General features: G+C 29.7%; 1 protein-coding gene across 1 annotated transcript in view; it reads right to left on the bottom strand.

Annotated features, from left to right (window-relative positions):
- LOC111681408 (cyclic nucleotide-gated cation channel alpha-3) overlaps nt 1-12500 on the bottom strand; it is a 214725-nt gene that overhangs the window by 8466 nt on the left and 193759 nt on the right. Inside the window, exons 7-8 of the mRNA XM_046954158.1 lie at nt 10957-10960; nt 2989-2992 (exon numbers count right to left, since the gene is read on the bottom strand). Of these exons, the coding sequence (XP_046810114.1) occupies nt 2989-2992; nt 10957-10960 (8 nt within the window). The remainder of the gene's footprint in view (nt 1-2988; nt 2993-10956; nt 10961-12500) is intronic.

The following is a 12500-nucleotide window of genomic DNA, read 5'->3' as shown; positions in this document are numbered from 1 at the left end:
AGTCTATAGTCTTGTCTATAGTCTAGTCTATAGTCTAGTCTATAGTCTAGTCTATAGTCTAGTCTATAGTCTAGTCTATAGTCTAGTCTATAGTCTAGTCTATAGTCTAGTCTATAGTCTAGTCTATAGTCTAGTCTATAGTCTAGTCTATAGTCTAGTCTATGTCTAGTCTATAGTCTAGTCTATAGTCTAGTCTATAGTCTAGTCTATAGTCTAGTCTATAGTCTAGTCTATAGTCTAGTCTATAGTCTAGTCTATAGTCTAGTCTATAGTCTAGTCTATAGTCTAGTCTATAGTCTAGTCTATAGTCTAGTCTATAGTCTAGTCTATAGTCTAGTCTATAGTCTAGTCTATATAGTCTAGTCTATAGTCTAGTCTATAGTCTAGTCTATAGTCTAGTCTATAGTCTAGTCTATAGTCTAGTCTATAGTCTAGTCTATAGTCTAGTCTATAGTCTAGTCTATAGTCTAGTCTATAGTCTAGTCTATAGTCTAGTCTATAGTCTAGTCTATAGTCTAGTCTATAGTCTAGTCTATAGTCTAGTCTATAGTCTAGTCTATAGTCTAGTCTATAGTCTAGTCTATAGTCTAGTCTATAGTCTAGTCTATAGTCTAGTCTATAGTCTAGTCTTATAGTCTAGTCTATAGTCTAGTCTATAGTCTAGTCTATAGTCTAGTCTATAGTCTAGTCTATAGTCTAGTCTATAGTCTAGTCTATAGTCTAGTCTATAGTCTAGTCTATAGTCTAGTCTATAGTCTAGTCTATAGTCTAGTCTATAGTCTAGTCTATAGTCTAGTCTATAGTCTAGTCTATAGTCTAGTCTATAGTCTAGTCTATAGTCTAGTCTATAGTCTAGTCTATAGTCTAGTCTATAGTCTAGTCTATAGTCTAGTCTATAGTCTAGTCTATAGTCTAGTCTATAGTCTAGTCTATAGTCTAGTCTATAGTCTAGTCTATAGTCTAGTCTATAGTCTAGTCTATAGTCTAGTCTATAGTCTAGTCTATAGTCTAGTCTATAGTCTAGTCTATAGTCTAGTCTATAGTCTAGTCTATAGTCTAGTCTATAGTCTAGTCTATAGTCTAGTCTATAGTCTAGTCTATAGTCTAGTCTATAGTCTAGTCTATAGTCTAGTCTATAGTCTAGTCTATAGTCTAGTCTATAGTCTAGTCTATAGTCTAGTCTATAGTCTAGTCTATAGTCTAGTCTATAGTCTAGTCTATAGTCTAGTCTATAGTCTAGTCTATAGTCTAGTCTATAGTCTAGTCTATAGTCTAGTCTATAGTCTAGTCTATAGTCTAGTCTATAGTCTAGTCTATAGTCTAGTCTATAGTCTAGTCTATAGTCTAGTCTATAGTCTAGTCTATAGTCTAGTCTATAGTCTAGTCTATAGTCTTAGTCTATAGTCTAGTCTATAGTCTAGTCTATAGTCTAGTCTATAGTCTAGTCTATAGTCTAGTCTATAGTCTAGTCTATAGTCTAGTCTATAGTCTAGTCTATAGTCTAGTCTATAGTCTAGTCTATAGTCTAGTCTATAGTCTAGTCTATAGTCTAGTCTATAGTCTAGTCTATAGTCTAGTCTATAGTCTAGTCTATAGTCTAGTCTATAATCTAGTCTATAGTCTAGTCTATAGTCTAGTCTATATTCTAGTCTATATTCTAGTCTATAGTCTAGTCTATAGTCTAGTCTATATTCTAGTCTATAGTCTAGTCTAAAGTGTAGTCTATAGTGTAGTCTATAGTATGTCTATAGTCTAGTCTATAGTCTAGACTATAGTCTAGTCTATAGTCTAGACTATAGTCTAGTCTATAGTCTAGACTATAGTCTAGTCTATAGTCTAGTCTATAATCTAGTCTATAGTCTAGTCTATATTCTAGTCTATAGTCTAGTCTATAGTCTAGTCTATAGTCTAGTCTATAGTCTAGTCTATAGTCTAGTCTATAGTCTAGTCTATAGTCTAGTCTATAGTCTAGTCTATAGTCTAGTCTATAGTGTAGTCTATAGTGTAGTCTATAGTATGTCTATAGTCAAGTCTATAGTCTAGTCTATAGTCTAGTCTATAGTCTAGTCTATAGTCTAGTCTATAGTCTAGTCTATAGTCTAGTCTATAGTCTAGTCTATAGTCTAGTCTATAGTCTAGTCTATAGTCTAGTCTATAGTCTAGTCTATAGTCTAGTCTATAGTCTAGTCTATAGTCTAGTCTATAGTCTAGTCTATAGTCTAGTCTATAGTCTAGTCTATAGTCTAGTCTATAGTCTAGTCTATAGTCTAGTCTATAGTCTAGTCTATAGTCTAGTCTATAGTCTAGTCTATAGTCTAGTCTATAGTCTAGTCTATAGTCTAGTCTATAGTCTAGTCTATAGTCTAGTCTATAGTCTAGTCTATATTCTAGTCTATAGTCCAGTCTATAGTCTAGTCTATAGTCTAGTCTATATTCTAGTCTATAGTCTAGTCCATAGTCTAGTCCATAGTCTAGTCTATAGTCTAGTCTATAGTCTAGTCTATATTCTAGTCTATAGTCTAGTCTATAGTCTGGTCTATAGTCTAGTCTATAGTCTGGTCTATAGTCTAGTCTATAGTCTAGTCTATAGTCTGGTCTATAGTCTAGTCTATAGTCTAGTCTATAGTCTAGACAATAGAAATGACTATAGTCTAGACTATAATCCAGTCCATAGTGTGGACTACAGTCTAGTCGATGGTGTAGTCAATAGTGATGTCTGTACTTTAGTCTAGTCTGAGCCTGTTCTATATTTTATCCTATAATGTACTATAAGCTGGACTATAATCTACTTTATTGAAATCATCAAGTATGTTCCTAATATGCCATCCATTTAAATAAGATAAGAAAAAAAATCATGTCAAAACATTGATCTTAAGTCCACTATAGATTAGGTAGTAGGGATGCTTTTTAAACAAAAACAAAATAGTTTAAATCCTCAAAATTTAGAAAGCTTATTTTTTGCAGCAGTCTAATATCAGCAGTTCTTACCGGTCTAATGTTATATATAGAAAGATAAATAACATGTGATATTATATAATGATGAGAATTTATTAATGTGTGTGTGTGTGTTGGGGGAGGAATTTGTAATTATCATTTCAATTATAACAATTGCAGTGATAGACATGCATAAACACGTTTAAATTCATTTAATATTAAATATTTGTTTTGCTGATCCCTGATTGTTATTATCTATTGCAAATTAGATTAAAAACATTATTTTATTGTTAAGTATTTATAAATTATTTATATATACAATAAGACACAGTATGACATCACAGTAGTTTTTCGTTTAGGTGTAGGAGGAAGTGTTGTTAGGTAATTTTTAATAGGAAAAAGGGGTTTTATTAAATATAAATAGCAACTACTGTGAGTATGAGAAATATAGTCAGACACGTAATCCCCAGAAGGTTATGGGTCACAAATACTTTATTTTATAGATTATCTTCTAATCAAAGGTTTATAGAATTTTTTTTATTAAAATTTCTTTAAATTTCATTCGATAAATTTGCATGATTTCCCATTTATTTTATTTTTGCAATATTTATTTAAAATAATTAAAATTCAACAATGTGTTCTCTAAACCAATTAGAATGCATGAGTGTATGTGTGTGAAGTGGTTATGTGCTTCGTGCAAAATGTTTTATTTTATTTTTTTTTCTAATCATAACTAAAAGCATTCATCGAATCCATAAAAATTCTATTTGATTTTTGTAAATAAATTTTCGATTTTTTTTATGCTTAATTAAAACAAATAAATATTTTATGCATCAAATATTATTTAATGGTGATGAGGAGAGCGTATGTATAAAATACCACAAAAAAACTCAAAAAATAATTTTGTTAAAAAATAAACTAATTTTTGATTTTAAATTAAAAATTAGAAATAATAAAAACAAATCAAAGTAAACAATTTTAAAATAGATTGAAAATAAAACTAAAAATTTTACCATAAATTTACTAAACAAATACAAACAACAGTTTTGGATTTTTTTTTGGTATACGGCCAGGCATAGCAATACAATAAATAGAAAAATATTATTAAGAAAATTGAAGAGAGGGGAAGGAGTTTGTTTTTTGGTTTAAACTAGTTGGTAATAATAGGTAACACACATATACATAAACATTTCATACAAATATTTAATACAAAAAATGTTTTAAACTAAAAAACAATTTATATATATTTTTTCTTAAAATGTTAAAACTTAATAACTATTTAAGTGGATATATTTAATTTTTCAACATAAGTAATTGTGCAATTATCTTACTTTTAAATACAAAAATAATTCTTTTATTCAGCTCGATTTGTTTTTTTTTTTTTTATTAAATATTTACTTAAGACGGATTCAAGTTGTGTTTAAAGTTTAAAAAGTCCGTCTAGTATTCTACACTTGTTATATTTCTTATAAATCCTGCAAAAACACGATTTTAAAACAAGTAGGAAAGTATAGTCGGGCATGGCCGACCATATGATACCCTACACCATGAGTATATTTTTACAATTTTTACTTTTATAAAATTTTTATTTTTTGTAAAAAAACTTTTATGTTGAATATTACCATAATTCCAAAATATTTAAGCCATTTATTGATAAAAAAAACTAAAATTTCTAAATGAGGCTTTATATAGGTCAAATATGGGCCGATCCTCGGTAAATTTGGGAAAAGGATATATTTCTAAATAACAGTTAGTTTTGTTGAGTTTCATTGCGATACAAATGGTTACAAGTCAATTTTAGGCGTTTAAGTCATTTTTTGAAGGGGGTTTGTATGGGGGCTAGGGTCAAATATAGGCCGATCCTTACGAAAATCTGCAGCATCATTTATACTTATATAAAACTTATTTGTGCCATTTTTTTAGAGAGATAGCAGTATATTTGACGTAATTATAGCATAAAAAGTTCAAATCGGGAGGTACGGTTGTATGGGGGCTAGGTGAAATAATGGACCGATTTCAACCATTTTCAATAGGCTTCGTCCTTGTGCCAAAAAACATGCTTGGTCCAAATTTCATCAAATTATCTTGAGAATTGCGGCCTGTACCTTGCGCACAAGGTTTACATGGACAGCCAGCCAGCCAGTCGGACAGACGGACGGACGTACATGTCTTAATCGACTCAAAAAATGCTTCTGAATCGATCGGTATACTTTAAGGTGGGTATTGGACCAATATTTTTGTATGTTACAAACATCAGCACAAACGTATAATACCCTCCCCACTATAGTGGTGTAGGGTATAATTAAGTCTTCGATAACATTCCATTTTGAGTTTCTAACAATATTTAACATTAAAAGAAACAATCATCTATATAGAATTTCATTGTTTTATTAGTTTTTATAAGTGAATTTTGACCTTCAAGTCTGAACACAAGTTTGTATGTATCGATCACTAAGCAATCAATAGGCTTCGTCATTGGGTCAAAATGAAAGGATGTTGCAAATTTCATGACAATACATATATCGAAAAATGTAATGTGTAGCGTCAATATAAGATTAACATGGATACACAGACAGACGGACGGATGAACAGATGAATATAGCTCGATTTTAAAGGTGATTTTAAGCCGACGTATACGCATTAAGGACGGAGTATAAACAACATTCCTGGGTAACACAAACATCGTAGAACATTTAGGTTTAACTAACTAACTAACTAACTAACTAACTAACTAACTAACTAACTAACTATCTAACTAACTAACCAATTACAACGTTGTCAGTAAAATGTTCAGAAAAAGTCTAATAATTTGGTTTACGTTGCATTTCGGATTACTTTAAAAAAGTGTACTCGATATGTTCTGGGGTATTTCGAACCTTCGCTATATTAGGTCTGTTTTTGATATACATATAGGTTTTTTTTAAATCCAAGGATTTTATATCTTTTTTTCTTACATACATTGTGACACTTCCATAACCACTTACTTTTCAAAGACTATTTATTTGCCGTCTGCATTATTTTGAAGTACTCGAGTAATGACTTTCTTTTAATCCGAAATAGAAGAACTTTATTTTCGACTTTTTCTTTTGTTTGTACATTTATTTAATTGCGTGTTAAGAATTGAGTTAAGCTGTTGTGCAGTGAGTAAAATATTTAACTAACAAACCGAAGTCCCTGGTTCGTATTCTAACTGGCTCCTTTTTATACTTTACGTTTGTGCTGAAGTTTGTAACACACAAAAATATTGGTCCAATACCACCCTTAAATCGACTCAGAATCATTTTTTGAGTCGATTAATACATGTTCGTCCGTCCATCTGTCGGCTGGCTGGCTAGCTGCCGCTATTTTCAAGATAATTTGATGAAATTTGGACCAAGCATGTTTTTTGTCATAGGGGCGAAGCCTGTTTAAAATGGTTGAAATCGGTTTATTATTTCACCTAGCTCTCATACAACCGTACCTTCCGATTTGGGCTTTTTATGCCATAATAACGTCAAACATACTATTATATCTCTAAACATTGGCACAAAGAAGTTTTATATAAGTATTAAGACACTGCAGATTTTCGTAATGATCGGCCCTTATTTGACCCTAGCCCCATACAAACCACCCTTCAAAAATGTTTTAAATGTCTAAAATTTACTTGTAACCATTTGTATCGCAATGAATCACAACAAACCTAATTGTTTAAAAATATATCCTTTTCAAAAATTTACCGAGGATCGGCCCATGTGTGACCCATACTCCTATTTAAATCCTCGTTTAAAAGCAATGTATACTTCTTTAACTCTCTATTTGTAAGTGAGCGTAGAAGTACTGGCCTCCAATGACTTCACCATGTTAAAATAATGAGATAAAATACAAATGAAGAAGTAGTGAAAAGAGGTTTTATAAGCATTTTAACTCATTACTTTTCCTGGGTCCATAGACACTAGACTCAATTAACTGTGTCATAACGTCGATTGATATTAACCTTCTTAGTCATTTAAGCTAAGTTCATCTATGTAATCATTGAAAGATTGTGCGTACGCTTTAGGTCGCAATTTTTTAAGATAATTTGATGTAATTAGAACACACTCTTCTTTCGACTGCTATTGAAAATTCCAGAAAAAAATAATTTCTAAAGAAGCGATAAAGAAATAGAATTACCTCCAAGAAGTGATGATTTCAACAAGGGAGTACTTCGTTTTAACAAACCCGCTGCTGTAAGGTATCATATCAAACTGGTGTAGGGTATCTACTACATATTTATACTTATTTTTTATGAATTTTTATAAGAGAAATAAATGCTTCAATTGGTTGGTATATCATTTTTATTTTTTCGCCATTTTAACTTTTATTTTAATTTGATTAATAATAAGCTAGAGCATTTTTTTTTTAGTTTTTGCTGCGGAATTAAATTTCGATTTTATTTAAAGTTCATTTAAGCTACTGCTTAAGCATAGTATAATAATACAAAAGTATTATGTATCAAATATGTAAAGTTTGTAATAAATGTAATTTAATGCGTGAAAATATGCATATTGATTATTTAACGGAATTGTCAGTATACATACATTAGGCTGGCTCGAAGTTTAATGAGGAAAGCAATTTAAAAAGAGACATAAATGCTTGATAACTCAAGCATTTATGTTTATTATTGCTCAATTCACAATCGATGCCAAAGCGTTGTATAGTTGTATGTCGTATACAAATACATTTTAACAAAACTACAATATAGAAAGATATCACTACAATTGTAGAGTACATACATATATAATCGTTGTTGTATCGACGTATGTTGTATAAGTTTATTGTAAGCCACATCGTCACGTTTAAAAATCATAAATATTTCTTTTTGTAATTCACAATCAGTGTCTTATTGTTGTATCATCGTATGTGGTAAACATAAACATAACAATAATAACAAAACTGCAATTTTAAATCTATGAACGTATTTGTATTGTAAGAAAGCTTTAACTGAATACTCTCGCAGAGGTAAGGTTTACAACATATGGGTACCAGACCACTTGGGAGAAGTCAGCAATGAATGGACGTATGTAAAAGCTTTAAAGGGAAAGGAGTTCGATGAAGTTAACCTGAATAACACAAAATTACTTGACGCAACAAAAGCTGCATTAGAAATATGGGTTAGATAATCTCACAAATATTCTATGGGGAGACCCTGATGAAAACAAGATGCGAAATTTTCTCAAAATGATTAAGTCTGAAGTTAGTATGATGGTACGTCATTCGAGTGACCACACAGGATAACGAGCACATCTTTACAATATTGCCCGTCGAAAGCGAAACTCTGGAGTACTTTTCTTGCCACTGTCCTGGCATTCGTCGAAGTTAGACCTAAGTATCTTGAAAGTGATGTTATTCCGGAAGTAACACTCCAGACTGACACTGATTGGGAAATTCTGAGGAATTATGGGCTGACCCTGATGAGAACATGATGCGAAATTTTCTCAAAATGATCAATTTTGAAGTTAGTTTGATGGTAGGTCTTCCGAGTGGCCACACAGGATTACGATCACATCTATACAAAATTGCCCTTCGAATGCGAAACTCTGGAGTACTTTCCTTGCCATTGTCAGGCATTCGTTGAAGTTAGATCTAAGTATCTTGAAATTGATGTTATTCCGGAAATTCCTGACTAACACTGATTACAAAATTGTCTGGAATAACGTCGAGGAAATTGAGTTTCTAAACATTGAAAAATAATATACACAGTGAACAATATTTTTCATAAAAATTAACACACAATAGGCCCGATAATGTCCTAGGTGTACTACTATCAACTTAAACTTACAGTTTACAACGATACGACGCTAAATGTGAATTTGATCATTATATTTGTAGAATTCATAACCGTTGTTGTATCGACATATGTCGTAAGTCTTTATATTAGTTAATATAAAAGTGTTTTACATATTTGTACCAGACTAATAAAAATTGATCTCATTTTACGTTTGTTTAATAATATTTTGAAATAATTCAACCAATTAAAGAGTTGAAATGGATATTTATGAATATGTATGTATGTATGTTATTATAGTGTTCAGCTTTAATATTAAATGATCAATAAAATTTCATTAACCCTTTAAGCCCAAGGCTATTGAGGATTTATTGTAATGCACAAAGGAATGCAGTGTTATAAATAAAATTAAAGGAAATTAAAAATAAGTTTACATATTTTTTGTTTGTTAAATTTTTAACGGCAAGTCTTTAATTATGTCGTACTATTAATGGCAATTAAAATAATATGGTTATAAAAGACACCAGGAGAGAAAGAGTAAGAAATAGTGACTGTAAAGAAGACGACGATGATGATGATGATGACGATGGGGACAATAACAATGATGTTAATGACTGTGGTAATAAATGTTTGTATTTTTAATTATTTAAGTAATTGTATGTAGTAAACCCTCATTATGAATGATGCACTGAAGGGCAGCAGAGATTAATAACAAATGAAAACGAATGCACTGATGTGAATGGCAAAAATATTATTTTAATATCAAATAATGAACACTGAAATATTAATGTTGTTAATGTATATATTGAAAATAATTTATCAATATAAACAGAAATTCGAACAGCAATACGATATTAATTAATTTAAATTGCCATATTATCATTAATATTGATACAAAACATTTGCTAATGAAATACAAGCTGTTTTATTACCTTTGTGCTAAGACTAAGAAACATCATAAGCACACTGAGTCAACACTACCTATCAGTAAAATTAAAGAGAAAATAACTTACATCCGTACTCTACTTTAACTATAATATGGATGTACATTGTACAACCATGCTGCAGATGCATTTGAAATAATAGAGTTATACGTACTCAAATAAATTCATAGCAATTTCAGATTCAAGTATGTGTACTACACATACCAAAAACTTAATTTAAGCCTTTTACTGGAAATAAAATTTCAAAATGTACTTAATTTTAAAAATATCAGTTTTGTTTTATCTTGAACGCATAATTGATTAAAAAATGATTTAAAAATGTAAAATATTGAATTAATACCAAAATTGGCTAGATTTGAGCTTAATTTTAGAACTAATACCAACTCAGTAAAAATTAATTGCAGAAACATAGTAAAATTACCAAAAAATACGCATTAACCTTTAAACACACATTTTAAACATACCGTTTGTAGTCTAGTCTAGTCAATTTTCAAGTCTATAACATAGTCTAGAGTTTCGTCTACTGTGTAGTCTACAGGCTAGTCTATAGTCTAGTCTAGAGTGTAGTCTAGTCTAGAGTGTAGTCTATAGTCCAGTCTATAGTCTAGTCTATAGTCCAGTCTATAGTCTAGTCTATAGTCTAGTCTATAGTCTAGTCTATAGTCTAGTCTATAGTCTAGTCTATAGTCTAGTCTATAGTCTAGTCTATAGTCTAGTCTATAGTCTAGTCTATATTCTAGTCTATAGTCTAGTCTATAGTCTAGTCTATAGTCTAGTCTATATTCTAGTCTATAGTCTAGTCCATAGTCTAGTCCATAGTCTAGTCTATAGTCTAGTCTATAGTCTAGTCTATATTCTAGTCTATAGTCTAGTCTATAGTCTGGTCTATAGTCTAGTCTATAGTCTGGTCTATAGTCTAGTCTATAGTCTAGTCTATAGTCTGGTCTATAGTCTAGTCTATAGTCTAGTCTATAGTCTAGACAATAGAAATGACTATAGTCTAGACTATAATCCAGTCCATAGTGTGGACTACAGTCTAGTCGATGGTGTAGTCAATAGTGATGTCTGTACTTTAGTCTAGTCTGAGCCTGTTCTATATTTTATCCTATAATGTACTATAAGCTGGACTATAATCTACTTTATTGAAATCATCAAGTATGTTCCTAATATGCCATCCATTTAAATAAGATAAGAAAAAATCATGTCAAAACATTGATCTTAAGTCCACTATAGATTAGGTAGTAGGGATGCTTTTTAAACAAAAACAAAATAGTTTAAATCCTCAAAATTTAGAAAGCTTATTTTTTGCAGCAGTCTAATATCAGCAGTTCTTACCGGTCTAATGTTATATATAGAAAGATAAATAACATGTGATATTATATAATGATGAGAATTTATTAATGTGTGTGTGTGTGTTGGGGGAGGAATTTGTAATTATCATTTCAATTATAACAATTGCAGTGATAGACATGCATAAACACGTTTAAATTCATTTAATATTAAATATTTGTTTTGCTGATCCCTGATTGTTATTATCTATTGCAAATTAGATTAAAAACATTATTTTATTGTTAAGTATTTATAAATTATTTATATATACAATAAGACACAGTATGACATCACAGTAGTTTTTCGTTTAGGTGTAGGAGGAAGTGTTGTTAGGTAATTTTTAATAGGAAAAAGAGGGTTTTATTAAATATAAATAGCAACTACTGTGAGTATGAGAAATATAGTCAGACACGTAATCCCCAGAAGGTTATGGGTCACAAATACTTTATTTTATAGATTATCTTCTAATCAAAGGTTTATAGAATTTTTTTTATTAAAATTTCTTTAAATTTCATTCGATAAATTTGCATGATTTCCCATTTATTTTATTTTTTGCAATATTTATTTAAAATAATTAAAATTCAACAATGTGTTCTCTAAACCAATTAGAATGCATGAGTGTATGTGTGTGAAGTGGTTATGTGCTTCGTGCAAAATGTTTTATTTTATTTTTCTAATCATAACTAAAAAGCATTCATCGAATCCATAAAAATTCTATTTGATTTTTGTAAATATAATTTTCGATTTTTTTTTATGCTTAATTAAAACAAATAAATATTTTATGCATCAAATATTATTTAATGGTGATGAGGAGAGCGTATGTATAAAATACCACAAAAAAACTCAAAAAATAATTTTGTTAAAAAATAAACTAATTTTTGATTTTAAATTAAAAATTAGAAATAATAAAACAAATCAAAGTAAACAATTTTAAAATAGATTGAAAATAAAACTAAAAATTTTACCATAAATTTACTAAACAAATACAAACAACAGTTTTGGATTTTTTTTTGGTATACGGCCAGGCATAGCAATACAATAAATAGAAAAATTATTATTAAGAAAATTGAAGAGAGGGGAAGGAGTTTGTTTTTTTGGTTTAAACTAGTTGGTAATAATAGGTAACACACATATACATAAACATTTCATACAAATATTTAATACAAAAAATGTTTTAAACTAAAAAACAATTTATATATATTTTTTCTTAAAATGTTAAAACTTAATAACTATTTAAGTGGATATATTTAATTTTTCAACATAAGTAATTGTGCAATTATCTTACTTTTAAATACAAAAATAATTCTTTTATTCAGCTCGATTTGTTTTTTTTTTTTTTATTAAATATTTACTTAAGACGGATTCAAGTTGTGTTTAAAGTTTAAAAAGTCCGTCTAGTATTCTACACTTGTTATATTTCTTATAAATCCTGCAAAAACACGATTTTAAAACAAGTAGGAAAGTATAGTCGGGCATGGCCGACCATATGATACCCTACACCATGAGTATATTTTTACAATTTTTACTTTTATAAAATTTTTATTTTTTGT

Source organism: Lucilia cuprina, chromosome 6, assembly GCF_022045245.1.
Source record: "Lucilia cuprina isolate Lc7/37 chromosome 6, ASM2204524v1, whole genome shotgun sequence".
NCBI classification, from domain to species: Eukaryota; Metazoa; Arthropoda; class Insecta; order Diptera; family Calliphoridae; genus Lucilia; species Lucilia cuprina.
Note: the sequence above shows the minus strand (reverse complement) of the source record. Positions and strands in the feature narration are given on the sequence as shown.